Here is a 20420-nt window from a genome sequence, read left to right on the forward strand (position 1 = left end):
AATGAGCATTATTATTATACTTGGTTACTGAATGCCACAAAATTAAATGGGCTTTTATTAAGAGAAAGCACATAACACATTCTCGCAACTGCACAAGTTGAAGTGAATCCTAAAAAGATGTGAATCTGGTTGCCCAGGGATCCTGACAATAGTGTTTTTCACTCCTTTAATGAGCAGTTGGGCTGTTTGTCTGTTGTGGAGAGTCAAGTCTTTGTCCCAGAACGCTCTCTCTTCCTGCAGGAGGCCGAGTTTTTTTTTGTCAGAGAGGTTGAGAGAGGTGACGGCCATAATTAGAGCAAGAAGCCGAGCCTGCCAAAAACAAGAGCAAAGACTTGTTAACTTGCATGAGGCTCGGTTCCACTGGTTTGTTCTGGACTTGTTTTTCTCTCTGAAGTGAGACAGCAAACGAAAAAGCAGTTGAAATATTAGCAGGACACATATAATGAACGAGTTGTGAAATGTTCAATAATATTAATTTAAGATTTATTCAGGTCATACGTACACACTGTTTGAATCAAATATCATCCCTAAAAGTCTGGCATGGCAGGGCAACGAAAAGAGTACAAATAAACATGCTTCAGTACAGATCATTTCCATCTTGCTTTAGTATCACAGGCCGATGAGAAGACAGGGTTTCAAACATGATGCTCTTTTGACCCCCCCATGTAGTAATCAAAAAAAAAAACAAAGTGGTGAACAGTAACAAATGTTTAGTCTTTGTAAAATAAAGCACAGCCTTAGGATTAACACTACAACGCATAAAAAAGAACATGCAGTCAACGTAAGGGCTAATCTCGGTAGCAGTCTACCACCGATATCAAGAACAGGTTTCCAGTGCTGTGACATGCTAAAGGTAAGTTAGCAAAATATTAGCGGCTCTGATCAAATTACAACCATTCAACACAGAATACTTAAATTTAAGACCTTCGATCTGGCATTGTAGGAATCGTTTCTTTCCATTTTTTCAGCAAAGACATGAGACTCGGCTTATAGCGTCATACATACTGTACATATATATATATATTCAATATAATACCATGCCATCGTTTTCAAAATATTGCTAGTGGATGGATGGACTGATGCCGTCTTGACATAAAATATCTAAAATTCAACACAGTTAAAAGTATATTGTTACAGTTGAAGTTAATAAAAACAGTGGATCGTATAAATCCTATCCTCTAGTTGTGCTCTATTGCTACTGGATGCTCGTGTAACGTTACAAAACATACTCAAACGCCATGAGAGTAGAAGACATGAACAACATATAAAAACTAAAACAAAAAAATGTATTTCTTACTAAATACATTCTGGCCATTATCTAACATTCGGTGCAAGCAAATGACACATCGTTGCTTTAGAAGAATTGCCTCAGGACAGTGCTTTGTGATTGCACAGGTTTAAAAAAAATAAAATAAAATAAAATAAAAAGGTTGAGCACAATCTCATTAAGAAGAATTGTTGGTTCATTGTTACATTGTGAGAGTTTTGTATTGGTGTCAATGTAAAAGGATGTCAACACCTGACTGCAAAACAAATAAATGTGGATAAATATATTGTGTATCACTTTTGTATGAGATATTCTGCAAGATATGCATATGACCATTTATTTTTTTGAGGGGGGGGGAATGGCCTTTATTTTCTAGCTGTGTCTCTTAACTCTCAGTTCCAAGTCAGTAAAGTCTTAAAGTTTGATCTTGAAAAAGACTCCACTGTTTTCAGGGTCTGGGTAGAACTGGGACTGGATAGGGGAGGGGGATTCAAGGGGTGTGAGCTGACTCAACAGGTCTGGGCTGCTGCAGGGACTCCGGGCCACACAACATGCACCTTCAGGGTTCCCCCGCTCCTCAATGGGGCTAGCACTGCTTCCACTACCCATGCTGAAGCTTGCATTTCTACCCTGGGCCAGACCCTGGAGCCTCTGCCTTTCCTGGGCCTTCTTTGCCCTGTTTGCAATGTAACGCACTCTACTTTGACTCCTTGAAGAGGTCCTTCGCACCATGGTCTCGTCCTGCTCCTGTGACTCTCCGGGCCGGTTTTGTGGTTCAAAGTCGCTAGCGGTGAGAGGCTCCACGTCAGTCAACTTCCGTAGCTGCTCTGTCAGGTTGCTCGGTGGCTGTGACCTCTGCAGGAAACCTCTACGAAGCTGGTCTCTGGTTGGCCTAACGATGAAGCTGCGGCTGATGCTGCGGTACTTGCTGTCAAAGTTGCAGCAAATATCATCAGACGTCAGATCCCCAAGACTTTTGGAGACAGAAGTTGTAGGCGTTGGGTTTTTAGCTGCCGTGGATTGTCTTCTGTTTGATGACTCCTTGAGTCCTTCCATGTAAAGCCGACTCCAGGTGTGCCTCCTTTGAGTCAATCTGTTGGGGGAGTCCACAAAAGATTCCTGGGCTGGCTGCTGTGGATGGGGATCGAGCTCATCTTTGGGGGATTCACTTTGTTGAAGATTGGGGTTTGATTTGCTCTTGACAATTCGCAGAGTATCATAGGAGACTACCGGCAAGCGATGGCGGGCGACCCAGGGAGGATTACAGGTACTGCTGACTGCAGGCAGGCTGGCGAGGCCCTTTATGGACAAGTTAGGCAGAGAGAGATCAATGACAGTGTCGCTTGAGGAGATGCTAGAAGAGGAAGACATGCTATCTCTGTGACTGCCCGGGTCCAGCTTGCTCCAAAGACGGTCGTTCATGGTTGCATCCGTGGTGACCTCTGGTACTGCTGACTGAGCCTGCCCAGCCATGGCTGCATTCGCACGAACATAGCCCTCACTTTTTGCTCTCCTTACTGGTGCGTGTGATGGCAAATTATTGAAAAGGGCTCTCCTGATCTGGGTTGTCTGGACTGCAGGGGTTCCAGTGGACACTGCTGGATCACTTTTCTTTAGTATGATAGGTACTTGGCCTTTCTTCTGGTTTGGTGTGTTGCCCACAGATGACTTAGTGATGCTGTTGGTTTGCGGGTCTTGACAGTGCTGTGATAGTCCAGTCTTATCAGCAGGGGTTGACTGGGGGGTCGGCGTAGTTCTTGTAAGGGTAAAATGTTTCTTAGGGTCTCCACTTGCTTTGACAGGACTTTGTACCAACCCATTTGAAGAAACAGACAATGGGGAGTCTGCATTTATTGCTGTGGATGACGGGTGTGGTGGTGTAGAAGAGCAGTGACGTAAAGACGGGCTTTCTTCTGGAGTTGAGTTCGAGCGCATGACGCTCCTGGTGTCTTCTAACTTTAGTGCAAAAAACGGCAGAGGGGCAGCAGGTCTCTGCACTGGAGAACAGTCTGTGGAAAGAAGGACAACAAAGAAATACATTACTGCAACAAACTGGCTTCATGGTCACTGGTCTGAGTAAACAGTGGCTAGATGTCCACCAGCTGTCCATAATCATAATTCCACTTGGCCACATCATACATCCTACAGGTTTTGTAGCTCTGTTGCATCTGGCTGCATATGTTGTTTGTTCTTGTGTCTCTGGATGGACCCATATTCATAATTAGACTTGCACAGTGTGGAAAGAGATCTACTAAAACGGAAAAGTTTTGGTAGATCATCCAAACACCATTCGTTCAAATGTAAGCAAATCACACCCGAAATTTCATTAATGCAGAAAAGATTATGATAAAGTGGAATTACCATTCAAGGTTAGATCCTGTATTCTGCAACATTTCACCAACTGTTTGCTACTTGCCCTAAATTAGGTGCATTTAGACCAAACCTACCACGGTGCTCCCATCATTTCATTTAATGTCTGTGACAGTTATTGCAGTTTTTGGAATATGTGAAAATGCAGAGCAATATGGACTTCACAACCCCCTCTATCCCCGCAGGTGTCTGACATACGGACCACAGATAAGCCGGCTGGTGAAACAGAGAGGCAGGCAGGTGAGTGAAAGATGTATTCATGCTGCATGCATGCATCAGGAAGTTTACCTGGCTTTGGTCATCCCCTCAATTCTGCACTAGGAACAGAGACGGCGTGCAAAAGGGACAGAGAGGAAAAAAGGAATTTAGCCAATCTGGAAAGAGGAGGAGAAATGGAGGGAAGGAAACAATTTCCAGGCCAGAGAAAGCATCTTAACCAGACAGGTTTGTCACACACTGGTCTCAGAAAAGAACAAATGTCACAGCATCTGTTTCGCACTGAAAAGAAAAAGAAGCTGTAAAGCTGCTAGAAAGATCGAAGAAATGCAGGTCATGTGGTAAATCTGAAGTTTAGTATTATTATTAGTAGTCTATACGTTTACAGTAATTAAGAACAGGAGCTGGAGATTAGTTATATAAAAAAAAACATACTACTAAGACTGATTACTCTATAATTTCATTTGATAAATAACATCCAGCATGGGTGTGATGATGGGTTCTTTCAAGATCTGTGATCACTGCTCATCAGTTCATTACTATTATAAAACATTAGCTAGGATACTCAAAGCTCAAGCCAGAACTATCCATTTTAATTACCCACACACACACATAAGTCACTAACTAGACTCGAGGTATCTTGGCAATATTTGGCTGAAAAACTCTTTTTTGGACCCTTTATTACAGATACACTTGCTTAGGAACCACACTTTTGCTAGACAATTAGGGCTGGGTGTATCGATTTAAATATCGATAGTATCGATACCAAGGCTAGTATTGGCATCAGATTGATACTAGCGTGATGAGATCGATAAGTTTGTTACACTTTCTCTTCTATGTGTCCAGCAAATTACTTCATGCGAGCGCGGCTTCTCTTCACGTACACTCAATTTTTCAAACATTTTCCACAAAACATGGAATTTATTCCATATATTTTTGCAGGTTTCCACATAGAAAGATGCAAAATATTTATTATGGCGCAGACATAATAACAGATTGCATATAGTACAGATGTGGATAACTGTAGACTTGATCTACTGCTTCATCTTCAAAACCTCTCTCTCTATATATGTCCTGTCTTAGGAGGGACAGCAACCTGTTGATTACTGCCGTGGACTAAACACAGGGAAATCCAAGGGGCTTCAAAATGAACAGGTTAAACTAAAACTATTTCTATTGATTTTAGGGTAAAAACTTACCACTTTTCTCCTCTGTCAAGCACGTGGGTAGAATAAAGTGAAGTATGAATGACAAAAACAAACTGAATTAATTGAACGTATAGTTTTAAGATTAAACGTCTCAAATGAAGGGAGGGGCATGGTGGTAGGATTTGAACTATTAGGGATGATACGGTACAAGAAAGATTATCTTCTTACAGAACAGGCTACGAGACACTGGTGTTATTAGCATGTTTGGGGGCTAATTGGAGTCTAGAATACTCATACCACTACGGCTACAGCGCGGCATCTACTGGGTTCTTGCTAAGCCTGTCTCATACATATCTTACCAGCGCAGAACATGGGGGACTTATGGTGCAACTCTTCCATTTTCTGTGCGAACAGGGCGTTCATCTCTCGTTGCAGGGTGCCCACAGCCCTCTTACGGCTGTCGAGGACAGAACGTGGAGGCAACATAGGAGGCGACTCCAAGCTGCTCAGACTGCCAAAACTGTCGCTGCTGCTACCGTCACTGAGCGAGAGACCTTCGCTTGTGTTACTGTTTGTGAAGAGGGCGAACGCTGAGCCGCAAACAGCGCCATAGTCGGGGGGTGTTGCCTGCTGCCAGCAGATGCTGGTTCTGCAGTCTGGTGTGAGGCTCGGCGCTGGGGTAACGGTGTTGGTGGCACGCCTGCGAGGAACGCTGCAGGACCGACTGCTTCGGTGTGATGCGTCGGACCGAGGTCGGATAAGCTGGGCACCTATAGTTTGCCTGGCTTTGGATCTGGGGAATGGGTTAGGTCTCAAGAGAACCTGGGGCAGGTATTGCAACTGGGCCTCCATGCATGACTTGGTTTTGTTAGAAGACTGCTGTAAGTCTGAGTGGGTAGCTACAGGCGGGGGCATGGCAACATTTTCTGGTTGACCTTGTTTCTTGCCTGAGGAGGTGCAGTTATATTTGTCTTCATTTGCCATTTTGAACTTGCATCCCTGCCCTTCCTCAATCTGACATTTTCTATCAGCCTCAGGACTCTCCTTTGAGCCAATCACACATGTAATGCAGTTGGAGGACATCCCTACCCTGCCTGAGCTGTTAAGTGCGACACGGGCAAAGACCCCTGGCTTCGCGTCCAGCGGGTCCTGAAAGCGGAGCCGGCTGGCCCGTTTCAGAGGTTCACTCATGGGTCGAGGCTGAGCAAAAAAGGAGGTCTTACCTTTACCCTCCTCAGGGTGAAAAGCCCCATTGGTGTCAGGGCTGTCCTTGGGGCCCTTGGTTTGGTGACATCCCACTGAATTGCGATGTTGTGGTGGTGTGAACTGATGGGAGGCAGCTGCAGAGGTCTTGCACCTGTCCTCAGACTCTTGTTCCTCACTAGCGCCCTCTGAGCTACAGTCTTTGGTGTCGATGGCGATCTCTGGGAAGCCCTTCTTGAGTTTGGGCTGACCTTTGGTGGGTGCGCTGGCAGTGCGACGCAGGAGGTGGGCACCAAACGGGTGCTTACGGTTGTGGGGTACAGCAGCATGGCTGTCCAGGGAAGCCTGCTTTGGGTTTCTGTGGAACAGCCCTTTTATGCCGCTGGCTGCTCTGGCCTGACAAAAACACAACAAAACATATTAATCAAACACCCAACCAATCTTAAACAATAATGCATATCACAGTGAGGTCAAGGAACATATCTGCCATAATGAAAGTGGTCCACACCAGTGTGCTACAGCAATAATGCATGGGCTGTTGTACAGTACAGTGAGCATGCTTAAAGACTTACAAATTCCATCACTACCAACAATTACCCAAGAGATTTCCTGTAACCTATGGGAATTATCACCCATAGATTACATTACCATGATCTTTCACCAGTAATTCATGCCGACTAGCTTTGAATTCCACTCGAATTCAAAATGTTGTACATTTTAAGATCCTACACATCTACGTACAGCACCTGTAGTGTTGTTGTTAAACCGTTAGTTGGACAAACACATGCTTGAAGCTACCGGTTAAAGTTTTAACACACAAAGAGTTCCTCAAGTCATTTGTCTCTACAACTGTACACTATGACTTTAAAACACTGTGTGTACAAAACTACTGCTACAAAATAGTAGATGGACAACAGTAACACAAATACACGAAAAAAGGTTTAAAGTAACAAAAAAATCTTGCACCAAGTTATACTGAGGTTGACATATTGTGCTATTGAAGCAATTATGATGCCATAAAATCTGTCTAGATGCTTTATTTCTGGTCTATTTTGCGTCAACATTACGAGAGGACTGGAACACATTAGAACCAAAGCTGGTGTTCAAACTCTTTGCGTGTTTGGATAATAATCAGATTTGCCAACACTTGATGCACTGACATGACTTTAGGTGCTACATGGTATGTGTCATAAATCACAATGACGGACAGCAATTATGAGAACAACAAGGACATCCATACAATGACAGTGATGAGTGTGAAAGTCACTTTGACTTTCTCACAGGAAATATTGGACCAGTCCACGCAGATGCAAAACCAAATGGAGCTTTAGTGGGATAAGGCATCATAAGATGCATTTCCACTGCAGGAAGTTTCACTAGGGAAAAGGAAAACTGTGGGAAAAAAGTTTTGACCTGCTGTAAAGATACAAATCACAATCTGCTAAATTTCTTCTATACTGTATTATTACTAAACTAATTGCTTAAATGATAAAAACTGGCACTAGGATTTTTAAGGATTGTTTTCAAAGGGACCAGATTTGTTGAACCTTGTACAAAAAAAACAAAACTCACAAGTTAAGAAAATAAATGCTGTCTGAAGAGTAAAAACAGACTTCCTGACTTCTGGGTTTATTTGGGAGGAGGAGGGGGAGTGGGGTCAATGAAAATGCAGGCAGGTCAAGCCTTCATAACTCATGTGAGGCATGAGTTGGCCTTGGAGTTGGGCTCAACAGAAGGGGGCGTGTGCAAGGGAGTGGGGGGGGGGTGGGGGTCACTTAGGTGGAGCGTGCGGCTCATGCAAAATTCCAACTGGGTCAAACTACACCTGAGTTTTGAGTGGCAGCATCAGGACTCCTAAAAATGTCCTGCCTCTAAATGAAGCATTTGGTAAAGGAGGGGTCCACTGAAATCACAAACAGACAGACAGAGGAAAAATAAGAAAGGGAGAAGATGAGGACAGGGAAAAAAAAAAAAAAAAAAAAAAGAGGAGGGGGTTGGTTAAGAGAAAAAACCACAACAGAAGGCTCATGGCTATAGTTGAAGAAAAAAGGAAGTTTAAAACAAGACCATACGAACAGAGAAATCATTTACAACATGGCTGGAGACTGTTCAGCACAATGAAACAAAATGGATTTCAAATGAAAATAGAACGGTGAATTATATCTGTACTACATATGTATGCTTCAACACAAACATTTTATTTTAGTCATGGAACAGTTTCATTGTCAGTTTTTCGTTTTGCAGATGCAAAATTAATCGTGAGTCCCGTTGTTAATACCTTTTCTCTGCTTTTGTCCCTGTGATGAAGGCAGAGAGAGATATGTTGGCTCAAGTCAAATTCTGCAAGGGTTTGGTGACCAGCAAATATAAACAGATCCAGACAATTTGTCCTTGACGCCCTGACGCCCAGCGTCCTCATATGGGGACATTATGTTTTAGGTTTGTTGCAGCTTATTCTGCTTCATTTAGACCGGTTGTCCTCATAAAGAGGACATGTACTGGTAGTGAAGGGTTGATACACTTTTTTTTTTTTTTTTTAATTTATGCTTATTAACTTTTCTAGTTTGATTTGACATGTAAATATAACAAATTCAGAAGTACTTGTTTGAGGACGTTGGGATTTCATTGTTGCCAATTGTGCTTTTTGCATTAATATTTTGGTTTACACTGTTGACTTTAATTGTAATATACAGCGAAATAATCCCTGCGTCCCACATATTTATTAATATATTTATTAAGTTCCTACTAATCCCGAATCCCTGAAGATCTTAATCTTATTTTAAAGAAATTAAAATGCATTCCAAAGAAATGCTTGGGTCTCAGGACGTTTCAGTCTTTGGGTGGAAAGCCATCTCATCCTTAGCAGCTGAATTAACCTGGCTTGCCTCTCAACTGTACCTGCAGCTGGTGAAAGCAAGGATCCTCCATCTGGATATCTGAGGACTGTTTAGTCCAGTGTGCAAACAGCCTATTTCTGTATGAGATCTGGGAGTCTTTCCAGGTTTGTATCCTCAAGGGACCTTTGCATTTGTCAGTATCAGAATGTCTTTCTTGTCCTTGAATGCAAAGTCTGTTTAAGTCTGGGATCTCTTCTCACGTTACGACGTGCTCAAGCATAAACCCACTAAATATTTGGGGTTCTTCTTAGTTTCTGGAAGGGACAGAAGTTGCACAACTGATGGTGAGAATGAAAAAATGAAACTCAGGTCAGTTTTCTGAGTTGAATGTTAGACTGGGTAGGTTTGTAGCAAGTAGGGGCCACATCGTGCTAGGGTGTTTCAACAAAAGTCTCAGTAGCAGGAATGTCTCTGGGACAACAAGCCCTGAGCCGCTCAATTTCTCAACAAGCTTGTAAGAAGAACTGTAGACGGGAAAGAGTTTTTGAGTGGAACCAGAAAATGTTTCTTTCTCCTCTTGGTCTGCTTTGAGAACCCAACACAATTGCAAAATCTGAGAAATCTTTACCTCTGACAAGTCATGATTCAACTCAGGATTCTAAATAACAGTAATGAGACTCAACCTCAAGAAACATGTGAAGAATAAATGAATAAAAGGAAAATTTTGACAAACAAAATCGCAATACAGATCGAGACTCATCAGACCAGGCAACACATTTCCAATCTACTACTCCATTCTTGTCATCATTCATGTGACTACAGCCTCAGTTTCCTGTTTCGTAGCTGACAGGAACCCAGTGGTGGTGGTGGTGGTGGTGGTGGTCTTCTGCTGCTGCTGCTGTAGCTCAACTGCTTTAAGGTTTGATGTGCTGTCAGATAAGCTCTTCTGAAAACCTCAGTTGTAATATTGTTATTGTGGTGGTTACTGATGGTTTTCTGTGGGTTAAGATCAGTCTGGCAGTTTCCTTTGGTGTCACCAAGGCGTCAGACTATTCTCTGTGAAACCTTACAGACAGTTCTGCATGAAAGTCCCAGTAGATCTGCAGTTTCTGAAATACTCCATCTTGGACCAACTTTGCCACATTCAAAGTCAATTAAATCATCTTTTTTTCCTCCATCCTGATGCTCGGTTTGGACTTCAGCAGATCCGTTTGACCACGTCAACATGTGTTAATGCGCCAAGTTGCTACCTTCTGATTACTTGATTAGATATTTTTATTGTTGAGTAGTTGACCAGTTATAACTAATGAACCGGCCTCGTAGTATAATTTGTTTTCAAAAAGCTGTTTTAATTAACACAGACCCATAGTTTATCATAATTTTCCCCAAAATCTCCTCATGTTAATACTGTAAAAGTGTAAAGCTGTCTTTCAAATGTTTGCAGTAGAACAAAGATGATAGACCTTTCCTCGGTTTACCTACCTTACCAGTGATGTCATTCACAGCCACATGAACAAAGATAGAAGCCTCCTCCATACCTTCCAAGTACACATGACGATAACCTGCACACAGAGTTTAGATGATCCAAGCTTTTCTTATCCTTCTTATAAATTAAAAATTGTAAAAACATGGTCCAGGTGTGCGTTACCTGGCATCATGCTGTTAAATGCGATGGTTCGCTGGCCGATGAAGTCCTGACCGATGGGGTCATGATCCCACACGAGGAAACGTATCAGGGCCAGCTCTGGCATGTTGACTGTGAAGACCAGAGTCTCCTCCCACATGGGGTTGAACCCTACAGGTCCACATTTCCCAAAAGGTCCAGCAAATGGTGTGGAGGAAAGGGACAGAGGGGGAATAGATAAGAGTGTGACAAAACAAGAAAAGGGACAAGTCAGGCAGATAAATATCAAGGATAGAAAGGACACTAGAGACTGAGGACAGAGAAAATGAAGGAGCCAGGAGAGTGTATCAATATTTCAAGGTCTGTATGTGTGAGAGAAAGCTGCCTCTGCACATCCACTCATGCTGAGTTGATCAATTATACATGAGGAACCATAAAGGCGACTACACCACACACAAGCAAAGAGTAAGAACCAATAAATGTATTTCTTCAATCAGTTAGACATATGTTAGGTTTCTTACTCCTAAATCTTCTCCACATCATCAACCAGGTGTGTGGCTATTTAATAGTACTGCACATTTAACAGCCGTGTATTTGGGAAACCTAAACATATGATCTAAAGGTTTTTAAGCCATAAATCTAACCGCTACTCACCGTTGTCGTCCACCACCCTGGTCTGCTCTTTGCAGCAGTCCACTGGGAGCCCGATGATCTCCACCTCCACGAAGGGATCTATGATCTGAAAGAACAACATTTCACAGTTTTAAGGGCTTGCTTCACACTAACCAGTTTTGCTTTAAAGATTGACGTGTGTTAGCACATAATTATGGAGTGTAATTACAAGCTACATTAGCTAGCTATTTGCAGCTAATGCAGCTTGCAGCAAAAATGAGCAGCACAAACAAAGATCTGATAAATGTTCTCCTTTCTATCTGCACACAAACAGTTTTTTTGTTGTTGTTTTTACTTTTAAAACTTGGAGACAACAGACCCAACCAAGCACACACACACACGAGGATGTTTTCATTCAGATATTTCCAGAAAATTAACCACAATTAGCCATGTGTGTTTCACCTCTCCTCTGTCTCCAAGCATGGAGTCTTTGGGTTTGGGAAGCTGTTGTCCACTGATGATCTTTAATACCAGCTGTTTCTTCATCTCTCCAGGCCGAGGGTCCTCCAGGTTTGGGTTAAAGGCACCTGCAGTGGGTGGGAAAGGAAATAACCCATCATTTCTTGTAAATTCCTAAAATAAATATAATTTTGTAATAATTATTTCACTTAGAAATGCATGAAAAGTACAGTTAAGATTAGTAGACACACCTCTAGACACATGGAGTCTAATTTGGTCTTTAAATGAACTAATGGTAGAGTTGCACTTACTTTTACCTCACAGATTGGATTCTCTTTGTCTACTTTCATGAGTCATTTTTTGCAGAAAGGTAGAAAACTTCTTCAGACGTCTAAAATGTAATTCTAAGCTAGAGGCATAGTTAAAGTTCTACAGGCTGAAATTACAAACTATTCCTCAGGTCTACGTTAACAATAAACTCTGTTTTTCCATCTAACACAACATGAATGCCTTATTTTACATGCTGACCTTCACACATGCAGACTGGTTTGAGGATGTAGCCGCAGTTGCCATTGCTGTAGAATTTGGCTCGGTTGAGCTGGAGGACCCGGCCTTCAGACTGGTAGTTGAGTGCAACTGAAATCAAGGCATTTCACTTCATTATTACCTGTAGGCTGTAGGATTTTATATTTTAATATCCCAGTTAACAGCTATATGGAGGGGCAGACAACTTGTCAGGATTAAATCACTGGTTAACTGGTTAACGTTCCTTATCCCAGATAATTCTGAACAGAGTGTGCACGGAGCACATGTTCGTTTGGTAAAGCTCTTACCGAGTTGGCACCCAGCGTTCCAGAAGGGCTGGGGGTTGAAGTTGGAGGAGTCCACGCGGTAGGAGGAAGGATAGATGCGGGAGAGCTGCCGCTGGTTAAAGTGAATGAAGGATGTAGCTTTCTGCTGCATCACCTGGTGGGCTTTGGTCTCACTCAGTGACGACACCTGCCAGCTGCAGCTTGCTGCAAACAAAGACATGAAGAAAAGAGAGGTAGACTTTAAACGTCGAAAAGGGAAATTGTTTAGTCACAATAGTCCAATTGTACATAAAAAACACTCTTAAAGACCACTAGCAAAAGAAAAATAGGTGTAAAACTAGAATTAGAAATAGAAATACAATACAATAAAAGTAAAAATACAGTAATAACAAGAATGAAATGTTATGGGGTCGGAGCTGCATAAGTCCAGTCTTCACCAGATTCAAAAACTTCTTCAATTCAAATGTTTGTGGGTCATCTTATACAGGCCTGCAGTCAGACTAGTATGACCCACGCCAATTATCAGCAAGACTATACGTCTTCCATGTTTGAAAGTAAAACTAGTTCCCAGTTGTCTGTTACTAATGTTTGCATTTCACAGGGTTCCTACACATACTTTATCCAGTCTGTAATTTCCAGAAAATGAATCAAATTTATGGTATTTAAGTAAATAGTTGTGTATCATGTAAATAAATTATGGAATTAACTGTTTGTTTTCTTTCATCTGAATATATATGTGGTTATGTCACCAAATAATCTCCAGAAGATTAAAGCTAGATAATGTAGCTCATACAAATAAGTTAAGACCAAACCCAGATGAGTTCAGGGCACGTTTTTTTTTTTTTTATTCAGAAGCACACAGGGTAGTGGAGGCATCAATCACAGCGCATGCAAAATCCAACTCCACACGTGTCCTTAAACCGTTGTTTTAATCGCATCTTATCCCTCAACTTTCATCTTCTACTTTGTGGATGTGCAATTCTCAGTTAAAACTTAACTGTATGAGTGAATAAAGCTAAACTCTGCACAGAATGAACGTAACTGCTCACCTTGTGCCTCGACGTCGTACAGACCCACAGAACGCGTGTATTTCACCAGATCGGACAGAGCTCTGGACAGTTTCATGGTCTTCTTCTTTCTGTGAGGTCAAAGGTCAAAGGTTACAAAAGTACAACGATTTACATAGAAATTAAGGCAAATCTTTTATCTAGATATAGAGGAAAACAAGTTATGTAACAGTTATGTATAGGTGTGCATGTATGAATTACTGTTCTAGAGGTGTGTGTGTGTGTGTGTGTGTGTGTGTGTAGCATACTTGCTGTGGTGCACAGGGGCACGGGAGGCGCTACTGGTGCTCTCTTGGTCTGTATCCGTGTCTTCAAAGCTTGACGTCTTCTTCAATTTGGACGTCTTTTTCTGCACAATAAAGAGTAAAAGGCAGAAAACCACATAACTCTGGTTAAAGAGCTCAGCAAATTAAATGTACCAAAACAAATCATGTATAATTAGAAGATGGATCCATATTGAAAAGAACCATTAGCTCACAATGAAAAATGAACTCCACCTCAACTACCTGCGACAGTAAAACCCCGATATGACCACACACACCGTTGTTGCTACGATGCTGAACTATTTAGGCACTAGGATTTTTGTCAGGGAGAGAATCTCCACCGCACTCATCTGACTAAGAAGATTGTTGCTGTGTCTGGGTACATACAATGTAACAGTGAAATGACACGTCACACTTTAAATTAGCTTTTTAATCTTTAGGTTCAGTGCAAAGTATTTTCAAACATAAAGGCCAAGACAACGCTGCTCTACTAAGAGAGGTAGAGCAGATGAAACAACTCGAGCAAACCAGATGCTGTACATCATCAGGAACTCTGCAAAAAGGACACAATGCATGGAAATGCTTCCCTGCAGGCTCAACAGCTCGAAGAAGCAGTTAAAAAAGGGGGGAGGAAAAACGAAGGCAGCCAAGAGGTGGAGGAAACCACCAGAGCTAAAGCAGCACTGCTCGTCCTGCAAAGACAGATGGAAGATCAACAACGCCCGTGGGAGGAGGAAAAGGCCAAGAACCTAGAGACAACATCCACTATGAAGGCTGCTGCAATCAAGCCACAGGAGAACCTGGAAAACCAACGAAAACAGTGGAACCAGGAACAGTCCGACCTCCAGCAGCGTTGGCAGTCAAGAAGGAGGCCCTCAAGAAGAAGGTGGAGGAGGAGGAAAATTCCAGAAATACGTTAATGGACAGACTTACAGAGCTACAGCAACAATTGGAGGAGGCACTGCCAAAAAAATCTCTGAAGAAGCGATTCCTCAACCTCTTCAAGAGAACGTCAGGGACCTGACCTCTGACCTCTGCCTCATCTACAGTCCAGTCCTACCTCCTCCTCCTCCAGCCCCTCCTTGTTTGTCGTTTTTGTCTCGTTTCATTTAAAGGGCGGCATGGTATATTATAGTAATTGACATTGTGTTGAAGGCCATTCACTCTAAACATCTCTCGCCCCAAACCCCCGTTTCTTGTTTTTTGGTTTGTCTTGTGTTGCCGAGTGTGAATGTGAGTGTGAATGATTGTCTGTCTGGAGAGGGTAAAATATCTTTTTATGTAGTCTCTCTCTATGTGGCCCTGTGATGGACTAGCAGCCTGTCCTTACAGTATCAGTCAAAACAACCTTTGTACACCTCTAGCCACCTATAGACAATGAATGAACGAGTGGATGGATGTTTCTGTCAAAAGCATTACAAATAATAATAATAAAAAAAAAACATAATGTTTACACATTTTTAATTCCTAAATTCTGAATATTCAAGATATCATGATAGAATCAGCTGAAAAAAAGAAACTGAAGCCATTTTCATGCCTTTATGCAGGTTGTCAATAGACGGTATGCACACGATGGCACAGCAACCAGACGTCTCCATGGTTACGGCCACTGGGTGGCAACAAGTGAGAGAGGATCATGGAGATTAGCAGCATTAGTTTGAATCATAGGCTTTAATAGTGTCTAAATTATGAAACTAAACAAAAAAAATGGGGAAGAGATGTTATGTGATTGACAACACCAACACCAATAGATCAGTCAGAGACATATTTTTACCGACTCCCAAAAGCCAAAGAAAAGAAGTGAATGAATCGCTGCATTACTAAGAAACTACTGGAATCCAGGCACAGAAACCTGGTGTGGTTCACATTTCCTGTCAGGTAATATTAATTTATGAAGTCATACCTAAAGTAATAATAATGATGTAAATAATAACCTGTCATTAAAGCAATATTATAATAATGACATAATAACATACTAATAATAACCTATAATTAAGGCACAATCACAAACAGTAAAGTAATGTGATCTTATCTAAGCTCAGTAATTTCCCTCGTGGATCATTAAAGTCCCACAGGTACTTTTTCATTTGAAAACCGTAGTATATTCATTAGCATTTGCATGATTTTATTATTATTTTATTAACAACCCTACAGGCCAGATTCAAGAAATTCTATTCATTTCCTCTCAGGCTTGTGCAGATGTTGTACAGACTGAAGAACCTACAGAAAACTAAAAAAATAAAAAGAATTGCATGAAAAGGCAAACCTTGCGTTTGGAGAAGCTCCTCATGAAGGACCGGCCTGTTCGCTTGTTGCTGTTGGGATTAGCCTCGTCTGCTGTGTCTGTCCCATCATCACTTTTACCCTGAAAGCAGAGAGGAGACATGTTCTTTCAAACTGGTTGGTTTTGGAAAGAAATTACTTTACTCAGACATTTCCTGGTAAACCTCCGTTAAGAAGGTTCAAATATTCAAACAGTATTACAAAGCCTTTATTGTAGTGTAAACGTCTTTAAAGTGACTGGAGACCAGGCTTTGCAATAAGCCCAAAGACAGAAAGGAAGAATAAAGATTCTACAGCTCCTTCGAAGGTTTAATCTTCATTATACAACGGTTATTTGCTAAACTAATGCAATACTGATGATATTAGTGGTATCCACTGGCAATATGTAGCTCAAGACGGTTTTCAGAACTGCAAACCTGGTCACTATTTGTTTGCTATGACTGGTTTTATGCATTTTAAAACTGAGAACAAGTTGAAAACGTTTATGTCAATGGAGACACTTTGGGTTGGACAATGTTTAAAAAGCCAGAAAGAAAAACTACTACAGGAATGTGATGACATGTGACGTAAACCACTTCCAGATGTGATGTGATTGTCAGGTCACTTATGATCAGTTTAAGGATCTAAGTCAACACCAGGTGCCACCAGGGTAAAGTTATCCTCAGGACATTCACCTTGCTACCAGTTTTGCCGGTGGGATTCCCAGCAGGAGGGAGGGCTGTGATGGTGAAGCTGTCCGGGTCCTCGCGGTCACGGATCTTGGACTCCTTCATCAAGTTGTCCAGCTTTTTCTTGGCCATGTTCTCCACCTGCTTCCTGTTAGAGGTCTGGAGGGAGAAGGATCGTTCAGGATGTAGCGAGGTTGTCTTGTCTGGTGGTTTGTCTTTTTGCATGTGTGCTCATGATAATATGATTTATTTTAGTCAGTTGTATTTTATGAAGGTATCTTATAATCTTAATATGAGGTTTAAAGTATGCACAGTTTAAAGCTACTGTTTGTTACCAGAGACAAAGGAGGAACCAGGCTCCTAACGTCAGCTTTCAGTCCAAGTACAATAACACACAATGCAGAAATCAACTGACATTTCACATAAAGAATAGTGATGGAGCAATACAATGTGTTACATAATGGCCCCTCCCACTGCCTCACATGTCCCCCCCCCCCCCACAAAGAATCCACTATTATTCTGTTCGACTCCAACACGAGTCTCAGTTCCACTCGCCATTGTGTGAAATGCAGAGTGAAACTCAACACAGCGAGACAGTCGCCACCTAGTGCTTCAGTGGTGTAATTACAGGACAACACATAAACATGTAAGTATAAACTGATCAGCCACAACATTAAAACCACCTTGTGACAATTCAGTGTTCTGCTGGGAAACTTTTGGACCTGGTATTCATTCATGTGGCCCCCACCTAGACCAGATCAGACCAGACCAGACCAGACCAAAACAGATGACCCCACCCCATAGCAATGACACTCCTTGATGGTTGCAGCCATTAATTTTGTGATATGCTGCCAGGTATGGGTAACTTACATAAAATACAGGTACTATATAATATCATCACACTTTTTTTTATGTTTATGGATTAAAAATGACGTTGCACTCAAACAAATACATGAACAGCAGCAGTGTTTTTTTTTGTGTAACATTGCAGGGGTTCTGGGACAAGGTGGCTCAGATTCTTAGAGAATAACCAAGGGACCCCTGGACAATGTCCCTGGGTTTGACTCCAGAAGGTACAATTCAAAAGAAGGACCTGTATCTTTTCACAATATTGATCTTTGCTTCTAAAAAGATCGTAACAGGAAACTGGCTGAAAAGTGACCTTCCAGGTCCAGGACAGCAGCTGGATATTTGTTGAGGAGATTTACTCGATGGAAAGACTGACTTACTATCTCAGAATGAAAGCAGGGACTTATTTTCCTATGTTACATTATTTTTCACCTCCATTAGTTTCCAATTTGGAAACGTGTACTGTTGTAGAATTGATTTTGTTTATGTGAATGAATAAATAAATAAGAAATACATTTTAAAAAAAAGATGTTGCGCTACTTCAACATTTAACTGAATATGTAATTTCCTTGTGTAATGTGCAGTTCAATGGGAATAAAAAAATCAAACGATGTCCATATTGATGTCACTTCACAATAACATGCACATGCTCAGTTAAGCCACATGGTGGTAGAGGTTCCACGTAAACCGCTACTTTAATCAGACCAGAGGAAGACTCTTCTTCCTGATGTGTTCAGAACATTAATCAGCTTTTATTAATGAGGACTGTGATCTAATCTGTGGTTGAGGAGAATTCAGATTTCTATTAGAGATTTTACCTAATAATAAAAAAAAACTGATTGCACTGCATACATTATGCTGCACATCAGAATTAATTGGTTGTTCCGTCCTTACAGAAAGGAACAAACGTTGAATTAATGTATGCCTACTTTTCAATCAGTCATATGAATAGTTAAAACCTGGTGTGGTCTAGAGGGCTGCGTTGGGATCAGGGAGCAGGCGGTATAAACTTTGCAACAGGCGGGAGCGGGCGGCTAAAAAAAAAAAAAAAAAAAAACTGCGGGATCGGGACGTAGCCTAGTGACAGGATGTCAACAAATGATGCTCAAAGAAAGACGGTATTTACGGCACTAAGACAAAACGAGTCTGACATTTGGAGAAACTTCTCAACTGTTTGTGACAAAGATGGAAACGAACTGGACTTTGTTCGTTGTAACGTCCAAACATACTAGTCTACAACGGACACTAATCCAGCACCTCTGGGTTGAGGCGACACACCGGCTCTGTTCTCCAGGAAAACCAAACAAACAACCCCATGAATCTCTTTATGAATAGCCTATAAAATGACACAAAATCAATGCATTTCTATTATTGTGCGGACATAAATGCTCAAAGTTTTGCGGGCGAGAGTGGACACACACATGTTGCGGGTGCGGGCGGTAATGGTCAGAAACTCAGCGGGAGGGAGATGAAGAAAACAGGGCTCTAGTGTGGTCAATGCATGTGATGAGCAAAAAGTGTTTCCATGATAAATAAGTTGTATATGTAATAAAGGTAATAAAAAAATACCAGCATCCACCTGTCGTACCAGTGTTAGTCCTGATATCTGAGCTACTGACAACAATGATCCATCTAAAAACTCTTTTTTTTTTTTTAAAAAAAAACACACATTATATACAAAATGTAGATGTTGTCAGACGTGCACAGTCCACTGACCCACTTGAAGGTTCGGATGCAGCTACACAAACTTGCACAGTTTTTTTTTAAATGCTCACTATATTGAAGCACTTTTTAAATGATTTGTTTCATGGTGCACTGTGCGTGCTGTTTCTGATTGTGATTACGTCCACTTTTAGCTCTTAAATTGGCTCCTCGGGGACAAATAATGCGATTTAAATTGAATTTGAATCGTGACAGGATGAGCGAGCATGGCACATGACTGGGTGACATTTCTGAGGTAATGACGGTTGGACTTTTCATACAGTACCTTCCACTTTGAAAGAAGCGAGCGACAGTTGAAGAAAAGAAGAAGAGGAGGACAAACAAGAAGAGAGAAGAGCAGGAAATGAGAACAAATAGCCACGAGAGAGACGGACGAGATAGCACTACAAGAAATACTGTAAGGAACAGAAGCTGCTTTGGACAGGAAACACGTGCACGATGTGCTGGACAACGCGCTACGTACATCTCCATTCATCAGCTTGCAGTCGTCCTCCATCTCGTCGGCGCTGTCCTCGTCCGACACGTCTCCCTCCTCCGCGTTCTCGTCGATGTTGGGAGGCAGTTTCTTTCCCTGCCGCGGAAAAAGACAAGGCACAGAATCTGAGACAGGTATTTCCAACGCAGTGTGAACAACATCTGTTGAGTCTGAAAACTTCTTTAGTCTCGGTCCCAGGAGACGTTTTCCGCAGAATTTGAATAAACTCCCTGGAGGCGTTTCCGTACACAGTACACAGAGTTAGCTCCGTTTTTGCATTTGGAAACTGTTGATGTCAACTCGCAGCGTGTCGTCAAAGGGGCTCGCAACGCAAAAACAAAACAACGAATCCATCAGAGTCAGCAGCAACAAAAAAAACAACAAAAAAACAAGGGTTTGCTACAGTCTGACAGAAAATAATTAAGGCATCAGAAGAAGGTTTGGTTATGTATGGAAGACAAAAGTAAAAAAAAAAAACACTTTGTAAAGTGAACAACTCAGTGAATTCTGTGCATTTAAATATATCGTCTGCCAAGATACGTCCA

The 20420-nt window shown here is 41.8% G+C and overlaps 1 protein-coding gene across 8 annotated transcripts in view; it reads right to left on the reverse strand.

Annotated features, from left to right (window-relative positions):
- Nucleotides 1–466: 466 nt before the first annotated feature.
- The window catches only part of plch2a (phospholipase C, eta 2a), a 132941-nt gene continuing 112987 nt past the window's right edge, over nucleotides 467–20420 (reverse strand). For 4 of the 8 annotated variants that reach the window (XM_047582832.1, XM_047582841.1, XM_047582821.1 and 1 more), the window contains 14 exons: nucleotides 19864–19971; nucleotides 19666–19671; nucleotides 16836–16988; nucleotides 16145–16243; nucleotides 13864–13964; nucleotides 13598–13686; nucleotides 12570–12752; nucleotides 12265–12372; nucleotides 11740–11864; nucleotides 11320–11404; nucleotides 10690–10836; nucleotides 10524–10603; nucleotides 6225–6600; nucleotides 467–3276 (listed from right to left, as the gene is read on the reverse strand). In XM_047582832.1, coding sequence (XP_047438788.1) covers nucleotides 1682–3276; nucleotides 6225–6600; nucleotides 10524–10603; nucleotides 10690–10836; nucleotides 11320–11404; nucleotides 11740–11864; nucleotides 12265–12372; nucleotides 12570–12752; nucleotides 13598–13686; nucleotides 13864–13964; nucleotides 16145–16243; nucleotides 16836–16988; nucleotides 19666–19671; nucleotides 19864–19971 — 3255 coding nt within the window. In that variant the 3' untranslated portion in view covers nucleotides 467–1681. Of the gene's footprint in view, nucleotides 3277–3925; nucleotides 3955–6224; nucleotides 6601–10523; nucleotides 10604–10689; nucleotides 10837–11319; nucleotides 11405–11739; nucleotides 11865–12264; nucleotides 12373–12569; nucleotides 12753–13597; nucleotides 13687–13863; nucleotides 13965–16144; nucleotides 16244–16835; nucleotides 16989–19665; nucleotides 19672–19863; nucleotides 19972–20420 lie in introns of those variants that run through there. The other 4 variants (XM_047582849.1, XM_047582857.1, XM_047582811.1 and 1 more) reach the window with 4 other exon arrangements.

Source organism: Mugil cephalus, chromosome 1 (genome assembly GCF_022458985.1).
Source record: "Mugil cephalus isolate CIBA_MC_2020 chromosome 1, CIBA_Mcephalus_1.1, whole genome shotgun sequence".
In the NCBI taxonomy this organism is placed as follows: Eukaryota; Metazoa; Chordata; class Actinopteri; order Mugiliformes; family Mugilidae; genus Mugil; species Mugil cephalus.